At 35.9% G+C, this 23871-nt stretch overlaps 1 protein-coding gene across 1 annotated transcript; it reads right to left on the bottom strand.

The window, feature by feature from the left end:
- Positions 1 to 9370: 9370 nt before the first annotated feature.
- On the bottom strand, positions 9371 to 12751 carry LOC108465372 (putative EG45-like domain containing protein 1). Its single transcript, XM_017765707.1, has 2 exons — positions 12583 to 12751; positions 9371 to 9651 (listed from the first exon to the last, which is right to left on the bottom strand). Exons 1-2 carry the CDS (start codon positions 12749 to 12751, stop codon positions 9371 to 9373), a joined length of 450 nt encoding a protein of 149 aa, XP_017621196.1.
- Between the last annotated feature and the right edge of the window lie 11120 nt (positions 12752 to 23871).

Here is a 23871-nt window from a genome sequence, read left to right as displayed (position 1 = left end):
CCTGAGGTTCTTCTAAACACATGTCTTCCTCAAAAGAGGATTCAGGATTTGTAGTATCAGTGCTCATGTCATTGATATCTAAGGACCTACGGGGTACGAAAGAATGTACAAAGAATGAATGAATTTTAAGAATGTTTATTTGTGTGGTAGGTATGAAATGAAAAAATTTGAAAGAATTTAAAGAGGTCAACAGAATATTGATCGGTATAAAAGAATATTGAACGGTATAAAAGAATATTCACTCGAATTGATAATAAAAGTTGTGTTTTATTGAAATACAAATATCTGAACATGAGCCTATTTTACAAATGAAATCTTACTACTCCTAGGCTTTAGAGCAATAAGAGTGTTTTAAAATTTACTCTGAAAAATCTTTAAAAACTACAGGAAGTTCTTTTGCATCCCAATTGTTTAAAGAGCTTCCGGTTCGTAAGGGCGAATGTCCTCAAGATTTCCTTGTTCAGACTCTTCATTATGCATAGCATGGATGTGATAACCTCCTTTTTCGAGCAATCCTCTCTCAGGGTGAATCATCCCTCCTAATATAAAGGTTTGAGATATATGGGGGAATGTCATCAGTTCCCACTCTACTTCTCTTCCATCTAAACGCGCCCTTCTTCTTTCTTGGCCCTTCTCTATTTCTTTCCTCCTCTGCTTGAAATCTGGCCTGAAACCCAAGCCAAAACGGTCTCTCTTCTCCTTTAGTTTAGGACCTTGAATCCCTCCTTGGAGATATCTTCCCAATCCTTTTCCTGGCAAGGCTCATTTCTCCATTGTCATCTGTAAACCCATTCTTGTGGTTCTGGATATCCTGGGTACCGGCACCTCATTCCCTTCTGAAATGAATGTTGCATTAACGAATTCTGAGGAACGAAAAGAGCACTCAATGGCCTCCTTATTTGCTTCTACATAAGGTGCGTCACTGGTAACTATTGCTATAATGTCCTCCTCCGCATTTATGGTGACCGGTCGTCTGTCCGCTACTAACTTCAATTTCTGATACAAATATGTGGGCACCGCTCTTGTGGAATGTATCCAAAGCCTCCCCAACAAGCAATTATAAGAGGGCTTGATGTCCATCACTAAAAAGTCTACCTCATATGTGTTTGGCCCAATCATCAAAGGGATATCAATTCTTCCCATGACCTTCCTTTCCGTGCCACCAAATGCTCTCACTATATTATGGCATGTTTTCATGTGAGAACTGTCTATGGGAAATCTGTTCAATATGGATAATGGCAAGACATTTAAGGCTGACCCATTATCAATAAGCACACTTGGCAATGTATATCCCTTGCAACGAGTGGTGATGTACAAAGCTTTAGCTGATCCCATGCCACCAGGTGGGATTTCATCATCATTAAAATAAATGAAATTATCAGCACTTATGTTACTAACCAATCGATCCAACTTATTGACAGATATATCATTAGTAACGTAAGTCTCGCTGAGCACCTTCATTAATGCTTCTCGATCTACCTCGGAACTCTGAAGTAAAGCCAATACTAATATGCGGGTCGGTTGTTTGTGCAATTGCTCAACCACGTTGTACTCACTGTGTTTTAGGAATTTTAAAAACTTTTTGGCTTCTTCTTCCTTCACTGGCTCATTAACAAGTGCTTCAACCCCCTTTCCTTTGTCAAAGGCTTTTGCTTTCACAGGTTCAACTCTGACGCCTTCTACATCATAACGTTTCCCACTACATGTATAAGAACCCTCATCTTGAGCCTTCTTAGAACCATTAGCTATATCCTCTTCCTTCAGCATTGTCACATTACAGTCATAATTCCAGAGTACCCTCTTGTTATCCTTATAAGGAAAGGAAACGGTTGTGAATAATGACTTTTGGTGCTGTTTGTGCTTCAACTTCATTATTCCTTGGTAGAGAGATAATGATCCTTGGCCGGTTAATTCTTTGATTCTTGGGTTCCCCTTCCAATGCTCATACATGACCCTCATCTGAGCCAGCTTCATAAAATTCCAACTCCTTATTATCCATAAGGCTTTGTACCAAATCCTTAAACTCGTCACATTCCTATGTTTCATGTCCCTCTTCTGCATGGAACTCGCAGTAGTCCCTCACTCTTCTATTTCCTTCTTCAGAGATTATCATTTCTCTTTTCACCATTTCTTCCCAGATTACTTTCATCGGCATTCTTACCTCAGCCACGTCTTCTTTGATCCTTCTCATACTAGTGTCTCCAATTGCGTTTACCCCTTGATGACCATGGTTTGGCAACAGGTTCTCTGTACTAGGGGTGTCGTCAAATTTTACGACCCCTATCTTGATTAGTCTTTCCACTGCCTTTTTAAAACTAGTGTAATTTTCGATTGAATGCCAAGATATTCCTGCATGGTATTCACATTTGGCGTTTACATCATACCATTTGGGATATGGGGGTTGTAACGGTTTCAAATGAAAAGGAGCTATTGCATGCACATTGAATAAACTTTGATAAAGCTCCCGATATGTCACTGGGATAGGCGTAAATGAGACCTTTTTAGAATTTTGTCTCGAACCAAATCCTTGCTTTTGGGAATCTTGTTTCCCAACTGTAGGTGCTCTGGGCTGACTAACCGTAATTGCCTTAAATTATAACTATTCATATTGTTCACCTCATTATCTTTCCTTCTTGGGGCCAATCTTTTAACAGCTTCCCCCTCTATCTTGCCACCCCTTATGGCATTTTCAATCATTTCTCCTGCCATAACTATATCAACGAAGCTTTTGGTGGTACTTCCAATCATATGAGTAATGAATGAGGCCTTCAAGGTGTTAATGAACAGCATGGTAGTCTCTTTCTCCAAAAGCGGTGGTTGAACTTGCATGGCAACCTCCCTTCATCTCTGCCCATATTGCTTAAAGCTCTCATTAGGCTTCTTTTCCATGTTCTATAAAGTAATTCTATCAGGAGTCATATCAATCACATGATTATACTACTGCATAAAGGCTTGTGCTAAGTCTCTCCAGGAACCAAACCTTGCGCGACTCAATTGATTGTACCACCTAGCTGTTGCCCCAACCAAACTGTCTTGAAAACAATGGATCAATAATTGATCATTGTTTACATAGCCAGTCATTCGCCTACAGAACATGGTGATATGGCCTCAGGGCAGGTAATCCCATTGTACTTCTCAAATTCTGGCATCTTGAACTTATGAGGAAGCACCAAATCTGGGACCAAACTCAAGTCCTTAGCATCAATTCCCTGATGATTATCAGTATTTTCTAATGCCTTAAATTTCTCCTCTAACCATCTGCAACTTTCCTCTAATTGCCTTGATGATTCGAGTCTCATCTCTTCCTTCTCCGCTACATCTAAATCAGGGATGACTGGATTGGTAGGATTATCTCCTGCATTAAATCCTGAGCCAGTTTGAAAATTCATGGGTATTTCAACATCAACTTGCCCATGTTGCAATCTTATTGTGATGGGCGGCCTTTGGGAATACGCCTCAGGTTGAGTTTGTACATGGGGTGGAGTAAAACCCAGAGGATGGTCCTCATTATCTTCTTCAGTGATAGTCATAGGGGCCTTTCCTTTATCTGTTGTCCCTTTCAGTAGCTGAGCCATTTCAGCCATCATATTCCTTTGCGCTTCCAACATTCGATCTTTCATCTCCTGTTGGATTTTTTCCAATTGTTCCTATAATTGCTCTTGCATTACTTTCTGGATCTGCTCAAGTCTTTGATCCATATTCTTTGTCTTGGTGCGTGCACCGTAAGGATGTGTTGCTTCCAGATTTCCTCTTTTTCTCACTCTCTCTTTCTTCCTAATAATTTTAACTAATTAGGGTCTTTCTATAAATTTGAATACATATGATGTGATGAGATACAAATGTATGAATGTAAAAAGATATCGATTTTGATTCAGTTTCTTTTAGAAAACATTATTTAAGAGACAAAAAATCTTGACACAAAACGGATTACAAATATGCCTTTGTCCTTAGGCCCAAAGTTTTAACCCTAACCAATAATAAAGCTAACTCTAGACCTCTATCTAACACTAACTCGTACTTTGTACTCAATAGATTAGCTTGCGCTGCCAGGTCTTGCAAATGATCAGCAACCTCTCAAATTTATACTATAGCTTCTCCCATGAGGTAGTCCCTATCTCTGACTTAATCTTGAAAATGGTGAAGCTCTCCCTTCCAATGTTCTTCCCTTGCCTCGAGCTGCTCAATCTGTAGCTCACAGTTCTGTAATGCTGCTTCCAACCCTCCAATATTGTGCTTCATTTCCTCGATCTTATCTAGGCTTGCTTTTAACTCGACTGTAGAGTTACGACTTCGGTGATGATGAAGAGATCGTCCAAGCTCAGTCACCTTAGTTTTTAATCCTTGATTCTCCTTCTCTAGGGCCTGATTACGCGCTTGTATCTCTTGGAACTTCTTCTTCCAATACTCGGCTTTGGCTCTTTCTTCTTGAACCTCTTGTTGCCATTACTCTGAAGACTTCCCCAATCTAGCTCTTTTCATTGATAATTGTATCCTCTTATATTGCGTCTTCAAGTCATCGCGGTCTTCCTTAATCTTTCTCTTTTCTTTCCTCTCTTTTTCGACCTCAATTCTATGAACGTGTCTAAGCTCAGGTACATCTTCTTCTCCTCAAGCTTCTCTATCTTTCTCCCGAGCTCCAAATTCTTCCTTTCAAACTCTTGCTTTATAACTTCCAACTCTGATGGAATCACTCGTAAACTCTCTTCCATCGATCGGGCAGCCCCAAACTTGGCTTAGGGATATTATCATTGATTCTCTTACTAAACCACTCTTTGTATCCAAGGGTCGTCATCGGTCCTTCAGTCAGAATCTTCACATAGCAAATTTTCTTCCAAGCCTTGGAAATTTCTCGCATCTTCTTCTTATAATGATCCCCCTTATATAAGAAATCACTCTGAGCTAACCCTTGTATTGCCGGTATAAACTGCCCCGCTTTGTATTACCTTAGGAATAGCAATGGTGCGTAACCAACAACTCCCCAAATTCCAGGGAGAGGTACCCAATCAAAACTTCCACAACAATAAAGGACTTCATTAGGAGTCATCCAAGGGGCTTTCCACATTACATCTTCCTCTCAGAGATTCTGAAGTATTTCCATCCATCTTTCTTCTGTAATGTCATCCCTTGGCGTAGCTGCAGCTTCCCTTAAAGGAGAATAATCCTCAAAGAACACTCAGCAAGAAACCTTATCAACTTTCCAAAAATGACTATGGAACCATACTAACAACAATTGTGCACATCCAATGAATCTACCTTCACCAGCTCTCCGACATGCACTCAAGGATCTAAACATCTCGGCTAGGATTGCAGGCACAGGTGTGTTCTGTTTACTAATTCGATCGAATAAATCTGCAACTGCCTCATCTATGTGCCCTATAGCTTTTGGAAAAATCACCAAACCATACATACTTAAGGCCAAGACATCAACCCTTTTCTTCACATCTGGGTGTGCCAATATCAAATCCCTCAAACCTGCCCACGGAATACATTTACTATCGCCCTTTTGTTGGACTCGAGCTGCGGCCCACTGTTCACTCACCCCTGTAATCATCATTAATTTCTTCACGAAAGTTGGGGGATTAGCAGCCCTAACATAAGCTTTGTTACCTTGAATTTTTGGACAGCGAAGCAAGGTCGTATATTCCTCCAAAGTAGGTACTAAGTCTACCTCTCCAAATGTGAAACAACTATAAGCAGGGTTCCAAAACTGTACTATAGCTCGAAACAGACGCTTATCCACCTTGATGTCTAGAAAATAGAGAAGATCTCCATAATTCTGGTAGAACAGCTGCTTAGCCTCGTCATCCCATTGGGCCCAAATGTCTTTCAACTCCTGAAACTCATTCTGTGTTGAACTAATACGAGTGAAGTCCCACAACTCTGATGTATACCCCTCGGTGACACTATCTCCTTTTTCTAACTAGGTTTTTTCTGACCATGCACAGACAGAGGCATTGTCCTCTACTTTATCAGGATATTCATTTCTCATTACAAAACTTTCTAATCTAGAAATTGAATCGCGAATCGATACCTTTAAATGTTGAGTGACATGCAATGATAGCAAAATAAAGTAAGTCAGTATCATATAAAAGTATTACAAACAAGCATTTATAAGGGTAGCTTACTAAAGACTATCACTATACTCCCTAGGGTAAGCACTTAAAATTCACTATATGTGTTTCAGTTCTAAAGCAAGGGGACCTGAACCAACAGATTCCTTGGTCCTCACCCATTATAGGCTCATATGGACCAAGTTCGATTCAGGGGAACACATTTCCCTGTGGCCATACTGAGATGAAAATCTTATTAAGACATAGGTACGGATGTATCCCGGAAGCAATCCACTAGCCTATACGGAGGTGAAAACCTCACAAAAATGTAGCTTCTCACTCCCACTTAAAGGTGCGACCACAGCGGTCATGTAAATGCAATGTGTGCGGAAACAAGATAACAAACATATGCAGCAAACACATGTAAAAAGATCAATATTTTTAAAATTTTCCAAACTTCCGACATTAAGACAGAAATAATCAATTTCTTGGCTTGACTCTCTTATTAGGCCCCAGCGGAGTCGCCAAGCTGTCGAAACCTCTTTTTAAAAATGGGGAGGGTATTTTGAAAATGGGAGTCGCCACCAACCTTTTAAAGTGTGATTGGATCACATTATAAAATATTTTGGTCTACGAAATTATGAGAAAACGGGCTCGGGAGTCGATTACGTACGAGAAAGGGTTAGCACCCTCACAACGCCCAAAATTGGTACCAAATTGAATAGTTTTGTCTTAATATCAAAAGCTTGAAATAATTTAGAAATAAGGTCTCTTTTAAAACCGTAATAATTTGAGTTAAATCAAGATTCCTTCGCTTCAAAAGAATATAAACATCACATCCAGCATGATTGGACATGATATTCTTAAACTTTCGTAACAGAAATCATCTTATGATTTTCAAAACTTATTTAGAAGGATATTTTAGGCATTTAGACAAACGGGAAATCGCAACCCAGCATGTTAGGGCACTATTTCCCGAATTCCTAAGTACCAAAAACCTTGCCTTATTTTTTAAATTCCTTTGGATTAAATGAAATATAAAAGTTCTTTAAAGTGATGATGCAGTCAACTTATTACAAAGGATCAATATTAAACAAATTAACCTACATGATACCTACTTTATCATTCCATGCAATTATAATATATATAAAAATAATAATGACATAAATTACACAATATACATTATCACTCCATGCATATAATTATAAATAACATAAATATAAACACATTATTATTTCATGCAAAAATACAAAATAGCAAAATAATGAATATAACAATACAAATTACACATATATACAATAGTATTTCATGTGAATATAATCTTTAAATAACGACATAAATAATCAATTCTCATACGAATATATAACAATAATAAAATAACATAAAAATAATAAATAATCTATAAGATAAAATTAACATGTTAAAACAATACCAAATAAATACAAAAAGGATAAAAACAATTTAAAAAGGATATTTAAAGCAATATATAAGTAATAAAAGAGAATTTTTAAAAAATAATAAAATATATTATATGATATAATAGCTTAATATATATTTATATAAATAATACTATATCAAATATGTGTGAAACTTTATAATAAATTCTAGAACTTTATATAATATGCTAAATATTTAATAATGATATATATATTATTTAATAATAATTAAAAAATTAAAATTTTACACAATTAATGAATAATAAAATAATACATAATTTATAATAAAATAAAAATGTAATTTATATAGTAAAATATATAATGTATAATAAAATTTATAAATAAAATGTATAATAATATAAATAATATAATGAATAATGTAAAAATAAAAATAATATATATATACGATTTTATATAACTAATATTTATAAAAATAAATAATACACATAGTATTTAAAATAAATTAAATATATAAAAGGATTAAAATCAATTTAATTAAAAATCAAGGGTTAATTACAAATAAATAAAAAATTTGGGCCTAATTGAAATGCATATTAAAATCTGAGGGACTTACTGGGCAATTAGCCCTAATCCTTAAAAACGATGTTGTTCTTCAGAATAGGTTTTAATGGCCATTGTGACTAAATTGAAATAAAATATAAAGGTTAGGGCCAATTTAAAATAAAAATAAAATGAAAGTATAAGTTTTCGAAAGGTTAGGGCCATTGTGACTCACTGGGCTGCACGCGTACACACGCCACACGCGCCGTTGCCGACTCCGCCGTGTACGGCGGTCAGCATTCTTAATGTTTTCGCTTTTTGCAGCGAGAAGGGAGGTAATCCTCTTTTATTATTTTTTTATATTTTATGTATATGTTCAAAACAAAAGAAAAAGGATAAAATGAATCACCTTTGCTTCTTTGATAAACTGTCGTATTTTTTATTGTATATGTGCTTGAAAAAAATTCTAGTACCTTTACATTGCTTCTATTCGGGCTTTTATAGCCTCATAAAATATATTTACAGATTTCGATTTTATTTCTTGCTATGTTTGTTTCATCTCTGCTGTTTTCTTTCCCTTTTTGCAGGTATTAGTGAGAAATATGGCGGTGAATACGTTGGTGTCGTTTCGTGCACTGATTACGGCGTGATATGAAGCCAGAGTTACAGCGCCGATGAAGCCCACTGGAACGGCGCGAGACGAAAAGGCGTGACGCTTGGGATAGTTGCAGCGCGATGTTTCTGGAAACCCTAGGGTTTCCAGATTCGATTTAGGCATTGGGCCTCGCTACTTTGGGTCTCCTTGGGCCGTGTCCATTTGTGGGTTGAGTGTAACCGGGTATTGGGTAGTTTAGGTATTCTGGTTTAGACCAGTTGGGCTACAAGTGTAATGGGCTACTGACGTGATTTGTAAATGGACTGTAAAGAACTTTTTATTATTTTTGGTTTTATTTATTTTTCTATTTTTTCCGGACCAGCAAATTTGGGTTATTACAATTATTATTTATTATATCTAGAAATTATTTCTTATTTTACGTAAATCATCATAATAATTCAATTAATTTTAAGTTCTATACTGATATAAATATGATATTCAAAACCTTGATTTATTTTTGTAGACTCTTAGGCAAAGAGATGGTCCATCACTCCAATAAAAAACTGTAATTTGATATCTTTATTACATAGTAATAGGGTATTTATTAGGAAAGGAAATATTTCATTACAAAAAAAAAATTAAAAACTTTTTATCCATAAACTTCACTCTTTGCATTGGGTGCCAAAATTGGTCAAATCCTACAAAAACACCAAAAGAAAAATGATGTTATTGCATTAAACGAAGGAACTCCATCATTGAAGAAGCAATGGAGATGAGAAGGAAATGTGCTATGCATACTGCTTGTAGTCCACGTTAATGACACCAGCAACCAGGCTGGCAATAATAGTGAAGGCCTCTTGGGAGAGATCGATAGTTGATGGACATCCCGGATAGTGATCAACGATATTCACAGTAATGTTCTTCCCTATGCATGGATGTGGTACGGGATTTTGGGGTCCCATGCATGTCACAGTGAACATTTTCCCACATACTATCCTATTACCCCACAATGCATCACTAACTGAGGCAATCATTTTTCCTTGATCTTGGTTTCCAAAGCATGCAGAAGCTACCAACAACCACAATAATAGCATAGTTATATATTTGTTTCAAATCAATGCATTTGGTTAAGTAAAAATTCAAAATTTGATTATAAATTCGATGGACTTGATTAGGAGAAATTAGAAAAAACAATGCTCACGACCATATTTTGTATAAAAGGTGGCAATCCCTAGTGTTGCTAAAGCAAAGGAGATAAGGCAGGCAGCCATACCAACAAAAAACAAACTATAATTCTCCATTGCTTAATTAGCTTTCGATATTTTAAGTTGCATGTCTTGTGAGCACTTAAGCTATAGGAGTGGTCCATTTATGTAGGCTAATTTCCTGCCTCAATGGTAACTTTTTTTAGGTGGTTTACTAATTCATTAGCATTTATTAACAAAATTAATCACTAAACTATTACAGAACTTACAATAGAGAGTGATAGATTGTAACTGAAACACCTATGAACATTGGAAAATAACTGACAAAGACATTATTATAACATTTGGTGATGCCATTGATGAAGGTGAATGTAACACCCTTCACCCATATTCAATGCCGGAATACGGTTACAGAGCATTACCAGACTTATAATATATTTAAACATACTTTCCTTATACATTCAATCAGTATATACAATCATCATTCATTCTCAATCAATTTGTCTCTTATACGAGCCTACGAGGCCCAAAACATGCTTTAGAAGTGGTTTGGGACTAAATCGGTAACTCAAGAAACTTTTATGAATCTTTGAAAATTTATCTCAAAATAGGGGACACATGCCCGTAGGGCCAGGCCGTGTGTCTCACACTGCCACCAGACACGCCCGTGTCACAGGTCGTGTGGACATTTGAAATGGGAGCACATGGTCGTGTCCCAGCCCATGTTCGACCTCGTGTAACTCTTTGACTTGGGTCACACGGCCAATACACATGCTCGTGTGCCCTAAAAATGGCCCATGTACTAGGCCGTGTGCTAGGCCGTGCCAATCCTGTAGGGTATACTAACTTATGCCACACAGCTAAGTCACACACTCGTGTGGAACATACTGACTTGGTTTCAAATTCAACACAATGGGACACACGGTCGTGCAACATGACCATGTGTCACACACGGCTGAGATGCACGCCCGTGTCTCTGACCGTGTGGACAAAAATAGACTATTTTCCAAGCCATTTTTCCACCCAATTTGCACATTCCCATACAAGCTCATATAGTTCCATTTCAAGACACAAATAGCAACGAAATATCAACAACCAGTATTCAATCCATACCATTTCATTATCATCAATACAAATCACAAGTAAGCCACAATTTTCCATCTATTTACATACCTAATTCACATATACAATTTAATTAACTAAACCATTCCAAACATGCATTATCATTCACCAATTCACAAGCACATAGCTTCCTAAATTATCAACTCTGTTAGCAATCAAATTACCTAAAATCATTAAGCATTATAATTTCAACCTCAATCACATAATATAGGTTAATTACCAAACTCAAAATAGAACAATTTGTACATTTATAAACATCATCAAAATTCATCATCATAAGCCAACTCAAATGGCTAAAATACATTTTCATCAAACATACCAAAATGACCAAAGCCTATACATTCCATATACCATATATACAAACTTCGAAAGTACCAAAAAATATGTCTGATAGTGTGATGAAGTCCCTGATGATCCCTGGATTTGAGCTAGCTTCAAAATACTATAAAACATAGAAAAATAAACAAAGTAAGCTATATAGCTTAGTAAGTTCATATGTAAATATGAACTAATCTCATCATTCATTAGCATGTCAAAATAGATAACATAAGTTCCATTTATAGCATCAAACAATGAGTTAACATAAAGTTTAATCACATATTAACTCATAAGTTTTCAACTTCTTTTATCTTGTTACTTGAATAATTTTTTGTACATACCTGTTTCGATATGTATCTATTTCTCACCAATTCTCCTACCAAATAACTCCGGGCTTATAAATGTTTATAGTACGAGTACATTGATTTTTCGATGCCATAGTCCAACTATGGTCTTACACATACATTACCATGGCGCTGCCGTGGTCTTACATTCACATGCCATAACCCGGTTATGGTCTTATTTTCTGATTGCCATAGCCCAGCTATGGTCTTATTCAACAACTCGTCTTATTTAAATCGTACATTTAATTTAAGATATCCAAATTCAACTAATAGAATAAATACAATCTCAATTCCATACTTCAATTAAATAAATACACATTTAAGTTCAATTATATGAACTTACCTCGTATACGGATATGACGGAACGAACCAACTATTCAATTACTTTGCTTTTTCCCCGATCTAAGTCTGAATTCCTCTTTTCTTGATCTAATTGAGCATAAATGTCTTGACCGAATGTAAAGCTTCTTCCATGGCTATTTAGGTTGTATTTTTCGGTGAGGAAGATGAATGAAAGAATAAAATTTCATTTGTTTTATTACATTTACCTTTAATTACTACTTTACACTAATAACATTTAAAATCTTTAATAATTTCCATTATACCAAGCCATTACTTTCCAATAACTCCTTAATGGGCTAATTACCACTTAAGGACCTTCACTTTAAGGTTCTATAGTTGTTTGACACCTTTAGCTATTAAAGCGCAAGTTTTACACTTTACGCGATTTAGTCTTTTTTTATCAAATTGACAAATCAAGCGATAAAATTTCTTAACAAAATTTTCACACAATCATTCAATTATGCTGTAAACATTAAAATAATAATAAAATAAAATTTTGACTTCAGATTTTTGGTCTTGAAACTATTATTCTGATTTGACCAAAAATAGGTTGTTACAGTGAATGTAATAGGAGATTATTGTAACAGTAGCAACAGTAGTGTAAGTAGTGAAGATCATGTTTTCCCACGATGTTTCAATCTCGAAATCGTTCCCAATTCTATTTCTAACTTAGCTTGGTTCCCATCTGAACAACCATCGCCTTTATTGCTCTAGCTAAATAGGTTCGAATAGCCATCAACAACCTTCCCTGTGCAGTCCCTAGCAGCAGCCGCAATGGCTGCCCATCCTGATTCACTCGTCCAGGAAGCAAATCATCTGGTGATAGGGTTTCTTCCATTTAAGTCAACCATTTCCCCTGAATCTAAGAATCAGATTGGTTTCATGTTCACCATTCTGATCACAAAATAATTTGAATATCTTAAGTTCTATGTATTTTTAATGTTGTAATCTTTTTACCATTAATTTTATCTTCTAATTTTACCTATGTGTTTTTAATGTTGTAATCTTTAGTTCTATGATCACAAAACATTATCTTTGACAATTTTAAAAAAATGTGCATATTCAGAAGGATAAAAATATATATTTTATATATTTTATAATAAAAGTATATAGTTTTTCGTTTATACTTTCATGTATGTTGTTGTATTGGAATGGTTATATTGATAAAAGGCAAAAAATGATAATAAATCTCGTCGTTAATATTATTATAATAAATTATGATTCCAAAGGTTTAATATTATTTCAATTTTATATAAAGATTTTAATATTTATAACATATATTTTTTGAAAAACCAGCCATGCATAAACAATATAGTTACAAAAGAACAGTAAGTAAAAGAACTTGGAATTAAGTCAAACTAAAATTTTCAAGTTTTAGTGCATAAATATAATAATTTCATTTGGATTCCACTGAAATATATTTTATCCTATCATCCAAGGCTTTTTATACGTTAACGTTTCATTCATATAATATCCCATAATAATAGTAATAGAGCAAAGTGAATGTTTTCAATAAAAAATTTAATGAATTATTAATCTATATCCATGTGTGAATTGGATTTGGAAGCATTAAATAAAATAAAATATATGGATAATATAAAAGTAAAATACAAGCTAAAGGATTGAAATATTTGCAATTATATATATAAAAGAAGATTAATAGAAAAAAAGGCACAAAATATTTAATTTTATTCAGCAATAATAAATAAAGATAAGATGATAACAATATATGGAATATATTCCAATATAACCAAAGCTATGGAATATTTAATTATATCCATTATTGCTTCATATGAAGAGAGAAACAATAGTAAGGGTATAAGAAATCACAACCATACCACAAGCAATAAAACTACCACCTTTTTCTGCAGAAATCACAGCCATAAAGCAACTGATTGCAGAAACAACAAGATCAAACATTTTGCTTTGCTAATTCACTAATCTGCTCAAATTGATTGAGTGATTTGGTAATTTTAAGTGACCAAAAAAGATGTATTTATAAGGAACAAAAGCAATGAACAGACTTTTGAGCTTTCCTACTCTCATTTACTTCACTTACTCTGTACCCACTGTTTTGAGAAGTTCAATCACCAAAAATGATATAAATTAATTATTTATCAACTTCATCCAAGAAATACAATTGAAAAATTTAACCTCGAATAAATATGTTTCAATCCTAAGTTTATACTGGGTCTGACTTAACTTGATGACTTTTTTTCTAAATAAATAATAATTCTATTTATCTAAAAAAGCAAAATGTTGCTACAAATTCAATTGATAGGCGATTTCGTTTTGTGTATTATAAATTCAAATGGTTTTTACACATTAACTTTTTTTATTTATGTAGTTTTAAGATATTCAGGCATATGTATTGTGTATTGTCACATTACATGTTATTATTTTCAAATTTATTTTTTATATTACATAATTTATCATACTAAATTAATTAATTTTTTATACATTTGAACAAATACATTTCAATAATGTGAAAAATAAAATAGAATAAAATAAATAAAAATAAAGAACACATAAATTTTACGTGGAAACCCTTTCGGAAAAAAAAAACCACGGGCAGAGGAGAAGAAAATTCACTATGTCGAAAAATTTTTACTCAAATACAAGAGGAATAGACTATGTCTATTTATAGGCTTGCAAAGCCATATTCTAGTAGGATTGAAACACCTTATCCTAATCAATATAAAATAGATGGAGTTTAATAAGGTTTAAAAACCTTATTCTAAAATAAAATAAAAGAAGTCTAGTTCTATATGGATTTTACTTTTATTTTATTTTCCATCGTATTTTATTTAAATAAGAATTTGGGTCACTTAATTCTAACAATCTCCACCTTGACACAAATTCTCAATGAACAAGTTCTTCATCGCGAACTTTCAATAAACAAGTTCTTCACCTCTTCCAAAAAACCCCTTAAGGGTTTAACTTCAACAATGAACACCAACCAAGTCTAAGCGATGCTCAAACTTGGTTATAGGAAGTGACTTAGTCATCATATCTGCAGGATTTTCATGAGTGCTAATTTTGCTCACAACAATATCACCACGAGCAATAATATCACGAACAAAATGATACCGAATATCAATGTGTTTTGTTCTCTCATGAAACATTTGATCTTTTGTAAGAAAGATGGCACTCATTGTCACAAAATCTCGTGCTGATTTGAAGGTCTTCATTGAGTTCACTAAATAGTCCTTCAACCAAATAGCTTCTTTACAAGCCTCAAGAATCGCCATGTACTCGCCTTCAGTGGTAGACAAAGCGATCGTAGTTTGCAAAGTGGCTTTCCAACTAATTGCACAACCTCCGATTGTAAAGACGTAACTCGTGAGAGATCTTCTTCTATCAAGGTCTCCAGCAAAATCAGCATCAACATACCCTATAACTCCATCTTTAGTTCTTCCAAACTGTAAGCAAACATTAGTAGTGCCTCGTAAGTATCTTAAAATCCACCGAATCGCTTTCCGGTGTTCTTTACCGAGATTCGCCATGTATCTCGCTAACCGCACCGATCGCATATGATAAATCGGGCGTGAACAAACCATAGCATACATGAGAGATCCTATCGCACTAGAGTATGGAACATGTGACATGTACTCAATCTCATTATCGATTGAGGAGATAAGGCCGATGAAAGTCCGAAATGGGTCGCTAAAGGAGTACTAACAGCTTAGCACTCTGCATATTGAACTCAAAAGAACTTTCTCAATGTACCCTTCCGACTTAGGTACAATTTACTTGCTTTTCTATCTCGAGAATCTCCATACCAAGTATCTTCTTTGCTGGTCCTAAATCTTTCATCTCAAATTCTTCACTTAGTTGGGCTTTAACCTTTCTTATCTCTCTTTATCTTTTGTCGCTATCAACATGTCATCAACATAAAGAAGTAGATACACAAAAGAACCATCAACGCTTTTCTTAAAGTAGACACAACTGTCAAAACTACTTCTTTTGAAATCATGAGAAGTCATAAAGGAATCAAACCTCTTGTACCACTTGTCTTGGTGATCTGTTTCAAACCGTAAAGGGACTTTTTCAAGAAGCAAACATAGTCCTCTTTTTCGAGACTATAAAACCCTCTCGTTGTTGCATGTAAATATCTTCCTCAAGTTCTCCATGCAAAATGCGCTTTTACATCTAACCGCTCAAGCTCCAAATCATGCATGGCCACAATACCAAGCAAAGCTCGAATCGAACTATGCTTAACAACCGAGAGAACACATCTGTGAAGTCCACTCGAATTTGATCAGAACCCTTTGCAACAAGCCTTGCTTTATATCCGGGTTCTTCAACTTCGAGTCCTTCTTTCTTTTAAACACCCATTTACAACGAATGCCTTTTTACCTTTAGGAAGTTTTACAAGATCCCATGTTCTGCTTTTTGTGGAGTGATTCCATCTCCTCTTGCATAGCAAACATCCACTTTTCGAGTCTTCACAGACTAATCGCCTCGAATAATTAAATGGCTCTTGATTCGCATCTATATCTTCAGCCACATTTAAAGCATAAGCAACTAGATCAACCTCGGCATACTTCTTTGGAGGTTTAATTTCCTTCTTGTCCTGTTTTTGGCGATAGAGTATTGCGGTGAAGAAGCAACTCTATTCTCAATTTTGTACTGGCTTGAGGAGTTGATTCAGTATTAACTGATGCTCCACCGCTTTTGGTTTTCTTTATTGGAAGAGTCTTTAAGAGATAAGTTAGGTAGCATAGCGGTTTCATCAAAACAACATCTCTGCTAATCACAACTTTTCTATTTTCAGGACACCATAACTTATAGCCTTTTACACCACTTTATAACCAAGAAAACGCATTTAATGGATCTCGGTTCCAATTTTCCATTATCAACATGAGCATACGCAGACACCCAAAAATCTTTAAATCGAATAATTAGCAGGATTACCGACCATACCTCTTGTTGAGTCTTTTTCTCAATGGCGCGGATGGAGATCGGTTGATCAAAAACATGCAGAGAGGTCGCTTCGCCCAAAATGACTTCGTAAGTTGGCATTTGACAACATACATCGAACCTTCTCCATGATCGCTTCTGTTCATTCGCTCGCAACGCCGCTTTTGTTGTGGAGTATGACGAACGTCAAGTGTCTCATGATCCTTCGACTTGCACAATCTATTAAACTCATCGTAATGTAACTCTAAGCCATTGTGCATGACGGAGGTATTTTATCTGCTTTCCGTCTGCTTTTCAATCATAATTTTCCAAGACTTAAATGTGGAAAACACATCGCTTTCGCTTCGGAAGAACGCCCAAACTTTTCTGGAAAAATCATCAATAAAGGTTAGCATATAATTAGCTCCACCTCTCGAAGGCACTCGGACGGCCCCCACGGATCGAATGGATATACTCCAACGTTTCCTTCGTGTTATGGATTCCTCTAGTGAATCGAACTCTCTTTGCTTCCCAAAACACAAGGTGCTCACAGAAATTCGGTTTGCAAATTCCTTGCCCATTAAGAAGTCCTCTTTGCTTAATTCGCCATGCCATTCTCACTCATATGCCCTAGGCGATATGCCAAAGTTTAGTAATATCATCATCGACAAGGAAGAGGAAGCGACGCTGCATCACCAAGATGTGATAGAACCTCAGAAACATATAACTTGGCAATCTTTCTTTGCCCTTTCATCACAACAAGGGACCCTTTGAAATCTTTAAAACCCCACTTTCACCGTGTATCTGCACCTTTTGAATCAAGAGTACTCAACGAAATTAAATTTCTTTTCAATTCGGAACATGCCGCACGTCACTAAGTGTTCGACAACTCCATCAAACATCTTAACTTTAATTTTTCCAACACTGCGATTTTACATGAAGCATTATTTCCCATCAAAACAACACCTTCAGATCTTTGTTTCATAAGTTGTAAACCAATCCCGATTGGGACTCATGTGGAAGGTGCAGACTGAATCAAGTATCCACTCGCTTACTTTAGAATCATTGATGAAGCAACTAGAAGTTCACCATCGCTGTAGTCTTCTACAACATCGCCTTCACCGAATTTTCCGGTTGTTTTCCTTTTGATTCGCAGCCTCCTTTTAATCTTATTTTGTAGCTTATAGCACTTTCATTTAATGTGCCCTTTCTTCTTGCGAAGTTGCAAGTTTTACCTCTGTTTGAAGATTTCGATCTACCCTTAGATTTACCACGAGGATTCCGTTCTCGTGTTCTACCACGATCATCATCAACATTCCGGTCTTGTCTCCCACGAACAATGAGACCCTCTCCCGAGAGTTGGGTTTAACCACAAGATGCTTCATCTTATCATACGAGGTTAAAGAATCATAAACCTCATCAACCGTGAGAGACTCATGGCTATATAAAATCGTGTCTCTAAAGGTTGAATAAGACGGGGCAACGAACAAAGTAGAATCAACCCTAGATCTTCCTTATCATACCGAACCTCCATGGCCTCCAAGTTTGAGAGAATTTCTTTAAACACTGTTAAGTGTTCGTGTATGACGCACCTTCCTCCAAACGATGAGCATAAAGACGCCGCTTCATATGCAACTTGCTTGTTAGAGTTTTCGACATACATATTTGTTCTAGCCTCTTCCATAATGCAATGGCGGTTTTCTCTTTCATCACATCCTCGCAAAATTTCGTTGGACAAATGCAGATGTAATTGTGTTAATGCCTTTCGATCCTTACGCTTCTTCTCTTCATCTGTTAATGTCGAAGGCATCTTATCTATCCTAGCGGGGCATCCTCTAGATCCATCTGCAAGAACGCTTGCATCTTAATTTGCCACAACGCAAATCTGGTGTTGCGATCCAACAATGAATTTCATACTTCAAAGACGCCATTACCGTGATCGAGATGAATAACTCGAAGCTCGATACCAATTTGTGAAAAATAAAATAGAATAAAATAAATAAAAATAAAGAACACATAAATTTTACGTGGAAACCCTTTCGGAAAAAAAAACCACGGGCAGAGGAGAAGAAAATTCACTATGTCGAAAAATTTTTACTCAAATACAAGAGGAATAGACTATGTCTATTTATAGGCTTGCAAAGCCATATTCTAGTAGGATTGAAACACCTTATCCTAATCAATATAAAATAGATGGAGTTTAATAAGGTTTAAAACCTTATTCTAAAATAAAATAAAAGAAGTCTAGTTCTATATGGATTTTACTTTTATTTTATTTTCCATCGTATTTTATTTAAATAAGAATTTGGGTCACTTAATTCTAACAAATAAGATGAAAGAATTTACAAACACAGGGATCAAATTCTAATCTCATGCCGTTTAATTTGAAATCCATGCAAGTTTACCATTAAACCAATAACGTGACTAGTTAAATCAATTTAATTTAAGTTGTATGTAACACCCTAGATTTTAGGGTTAGAAGTTTTGAGCTTAGTGGTTAGTGTCAGTGAGTAGGTTGATCTATTATGTTTATCTTCACGTTCTAGTGTCAGAATGAGCTTGTTGGTTTTTTTAGTGGTAGGATATGTGTTAGGTTGCCTTTGGGTTTTGGGTTTGACTCTTCATGTGTGTTTGAGGGAGTAATTTTATTTTATATTTGTTTTTTTAAGTTGCTAAAATATTTATTTATTTTAGCTATTTTATTTTTTTATTGAGAATAAAAAATCCCCAAAAAGAAAAAAGAGTTGCAAGTTCTTCCCCTCTTTTCCATTTTGTTCTCTGTGACTTTTTAGTTTTTTCTTTCTTCTTCAAAAGAAAAAAATTAGTTTCTTCTTTCATTTTATCATTGTTTTCATTTGTCAAGGGAGTTTTGTTCTCGGGTGTTCGTTTAATCAGAAGAGAAGAAGGTTTCTAAATTGGCTTGGTGGAGCAAGTAGAATGACTCTGGGTGCTTGCTTTTTCTTTTAAGGTGTGTGTTTGGAAACTCCTATGTTTCATTATCGAATTACTGTTTGGGTTCTTCGAAATTTGACTAATTCTAAGTGTTTTAAAGATTGATAAATCACTGCGTACTATTTTGTTGTTGTTTTGCATAGAAACCTATATAATTTGGTATATTTCAGAGTTGCTAATGGTTGGGAAGCCTTTTGAGAGCAAAAAACATTTTTCAGGCTATTTTAGGGTGGTTTCGTGACCACACAAGTAGCCACATGGGTGTATGCCGCACACGGGCGATCCATACAGCTATGTGCATTTGGGAAATTAGGGATTTGAGTGAAATTTGGTGCCACATGACCTAACCTGTAACGCCCCAAATTTGGGCCTAGAAGTATTAGGTTTTGAGCAGGGGTGCAGTTAGGAGACTGCACATAAATATTTAATTGTATAAGGAAGTGACGCAATTGAGTTTTAGGCTTAGTGGTTGTGTGTTCTAGGAAGTGCCTGAGAAGTCTTGGGTTCAAGCCTAAGTAGGTGCAAAAAAGTTTTGTTTTTGAAGGAATAAGCACTGTCTCTGAGCAATAGGCTTTTAAATAATTGTGGGATAACATGTCATAAAAAGCCTGTTAGCCTAGTGGTAAGTGGCGCGTGGAGTGTGCTAGTGGTCTAAAGTTCAAATCCTAGCTTGTGCAAATGGAGATTATTTTTACTGTTGGCTATGGGAGGTAGTAGAGTTTGTCTGAAACATTGGAGTTTGAATTGGTCATGGAGGGATTGTAGGAGGGAGTTGAGGAGAGATATGAGGAGAGAATTAAGGGAAGGAAAAAGTGGGATTTGAAAAGAAGTGGTGTTCTGCCGAAATTGGTTAGGAGGGACACAAAATTTCGGCTAAGTTAGCTTTTCCCTAAAAAATTATCAGTTTTGGGAAATTTTGTTTCCTTTTTGCTTTTTGGGACTTTATTCTAGGGGTGTTGATTTTGCATATCAATCTTTGTTGTTTCTTTTTTTTTTTTTGTTTTGGTTGTTGAGACTGAACATTGTTGACCACTCAGGTATTTTGCATTTCGGGTATGTTTCGGGTTGCTCTTTTTTACAGAGCCCAATTTTGATCAACTTCTCTTCGTTCTTACTCTGGTAGCAAATCATTTTCTCTCTTGTTCTTCTTCTTGCCCTTAACCGAATGCCATTCTTTTTCCCTCTCATTCAGTTCTTATCAATCACCATTTCTTCTATTGAGACATTTGGCCAAATATTTCCCTCTTCTCCTCTCCTCTTGTCATTCTTTCATTTTAATACTTTAATCGTTATTGCATATATCTCTCCCCACTCTGTTTTTGACTTTTACAAGTGTTTTCTGATGTTGGTAAGTACTCATGACTCTCTCTGGTTTCTCTTTTTTGGGGGGATCTTTTGTCTGACATTTGTTTTCCTTTGACGAACAGTGCTAGGGGACATATCTATCATTCTGTCTGTATTCTCGACTTGTGTGGGTAAGAGCCAATTGTTCTTCCCTCGTAAATTGAACTCTGCGTTTTCGGTAAGCGACTATTCGTCTTGTTCAACTATTATTTGATCTATGATTGATAATCATTGGTTAGATTGCAGAAAACCCTAAAGCCTATTTACCAACCTCTTGCAAACGACTTCAATAAGCAAGTCATAAGCGATTGATTTAATCAGGTAAGAGGTAAACTGTTAAACAAGTTTTTGGTGGGGGCCTTTAATAGGTCGTTTGGGAAACGACTAACCCAAGCTTGTGACTGATTGTAGGCTGAAGTACTCATGGTCTTTTTCGCGTATTCCATAATCAGGTGTGTAATCACACTACTTTTAATCGTAGAACGGAAAAAGCTGAAATAACAAATTGTTGACTCTACACGAACGTGCGCTTGCTCGTGTGGTATCCCAAACGCATAAATCGTGGGCATTAGAACGTAGAGGCCGCCATGAGCCATTTCATGAGCTTAGGCCATTTTGGGCCACCTAGGCCGTGCGGCCCATACGGGTAAACCACACGGACGTGTGGCGATTATTGGGCCAGGCGGTGTAGTTCACACGGCCAAGGCCATAACTAGGCTTCATGGGCCACACGGGCGTGTGGGCCCATATGGGCCCGCATTATGGGCCTTGGCCCTATTTTCACTGTTTGATTGTTAAGGTTGCACGGGTTGCCCGAGACAATTGTGACCTTCTGTTGGGTCAGTAAGCATACCTGAACCCTTATGTGATTAAATGACGATTTTGCCCCTATGTCATAAAATGACGATTTTGCCTTTTTGTGATAAAATGATGATTTTTCCCTTTTGTGAGAAAATGAAGATTTTTCCCTTTTATGATAAAATGACGATTTTTCCTGTATGTAATAAAATGACGATTTTGCCCTTTTGTGATAAAATGACGATTTTGCCCTTTTGTGATAAAATGATGATTTTACCCTTATATGGTAAAATGATCGAAATACCCTCATAGGGTAAAATGACCAAAATACCCTCATAGGGTAAAATGACCAAAATACCTTCATAGGGTAAAATGATCAAAATACTCCCATAGTTATATGACTGAAATACCCCTGTAGGGTAAAATGACTGTAATACCCCGGTAAGGTAAAATGAAAGATTTTTTCTACGATGTTTATGACTATATTTGAGCATGCCATGTTATATGTATGTTGCACCCATGTATGATATTATGTTGCATTGCATGGGGATGGGATATATATATTTTGGAGGAAGTGTATTGTATTAATATAGTCGCATGGGTCGTACAAGACGACTGTAAGCCATTCATATTACTGGCAGCTTTGCTGTAATACTGATTACTACCGCAACCGGTGCTATATTTAGAGTGTAGAGATGAGTGGGTCGATTTTATCCCTACATGGATTGTAGGGCTGGACGGAGTAGAGTGTAGAGGATGGTTGGGTAGGATTTTCTGTTTTCATTTTGTGCCGATTACTGTTACTGCATTAATCATGATTACTGCCACTGCTACTATTATTGTAATTGGCCAAGGCCCTAACTAATATTGAATTGTTACTGATATGGGCTTAAGCCCAGACTGTGTTGTTTACTGTTTGTTTATTATTGGGATTACAAAATGAGTTTTCATAAACTCACCCAACTATTTTAACTGTACAGGTAATCCTTAGTCGGATTGGTGCTATGAGGGACTCGGAGGTGGACACACAACGACTTATGTTTTCAAATTTATCTTTTAATTTATAAGAAATTTTATTTGGGTATTTTTATGTAAAAGCCTCTTTAAGTTTTATTCTTTAATTCGGGCTTTTATTATTACATTATGATTTATACATGCTAGTGGTAGGATGCGGGATTTCAAAAGATATGTATGATTTACCAAAATACCATGAACACAAAAAATTGTTTCAAAAGCTTCCGCGATAAACGAGATTTTGAAATAAATAACATTTTGAAGTAAATACTTTTGATAGTGACACAAGTTTTAAAATTATTTTCTAGATCACACAAAGAGGCTAAATAAACATTGGGCTTTTCAAACGATATCATGTTTTACGAAAAACACTTCAATGTGACATCGCCAGATTCAGCTATAACGTCCAGGCCGGGTTTGGGGTGTTACCTGGCCACACGGCCGTGTGGTTGATTTGGGGATTTTTAGTCTATATTCACACAAGCGTGTGTTCTAGACACACAGCCGTATCCCGTGGGCACACGGGCATGTGTCATAGTCACACGGTCATGTGTCTCATTTCACACGAGTGTGTGCTCCTTAACACGGGCATGTGCCTCATTTACATGGGCGTGTAGACCCTCATACAGCCTAGGCACATCCACAGGGCTGGGGTACACGGTTGTGTGGCCCTATTGTAACAACTCGATTTAGACCCTAATCGGAATGGGGTTTTTGAAACCACGAATCTGAGTCAAAAAAATATTTTAAAATTATTTTCTGTGTTTATTATGTGTGAATTCATATTTGTGAAATTTTCGTGATTTAATTTTATCATGGGTGTCCGATTAAATAAAAGGACTTAATCACGTAAAACGAAAATTTGTTGGTTTATAGTATAAGGGCTGAATTGTTAGTGACTTTTTAAATTGAAATATTTAAGTTGTAATTAGCCATTTGATTACTAGT

The sequence above is a fragment of the Gossypium arboreum genome, chromosome 12 (assembly GCF_025698485.1).
Source record: "Gossypium arboreum isolate Shixiya-1 chromosome 12, ASM2569848v2, whole genome shotgun sequence".
Taxonomy (NCBI): domain Eukaryota; kingdom Viridiplantae; phylum Streptophyta; class Magnoliopsida; order Malvales; family Malvaceae; genus Gossypium; species Gossypium arboreum.
Note: the sequence above shows the minus strand (reverse complement) of the source record. Positions and strands in the feature narration are given on the sequence as shown.

Bases quoted from the DNA above. Each gene is read 5' to 3' on its own strand.
- LOC108465372 (XM_017765707.1), bottom strand. From the start codon at position 12,751: ATGGAAGAAACCCTATCACCAGATGATTTGCTTCCTGGACGAGTGAAT. The intron at 9,652-12,582 runs GTTAGAAATAGA...GGTTGTTGGTAG, and splicing joins TCAGATGGGAACCAAGCTAA to CTTCTGCATGCTTTGGAAAC.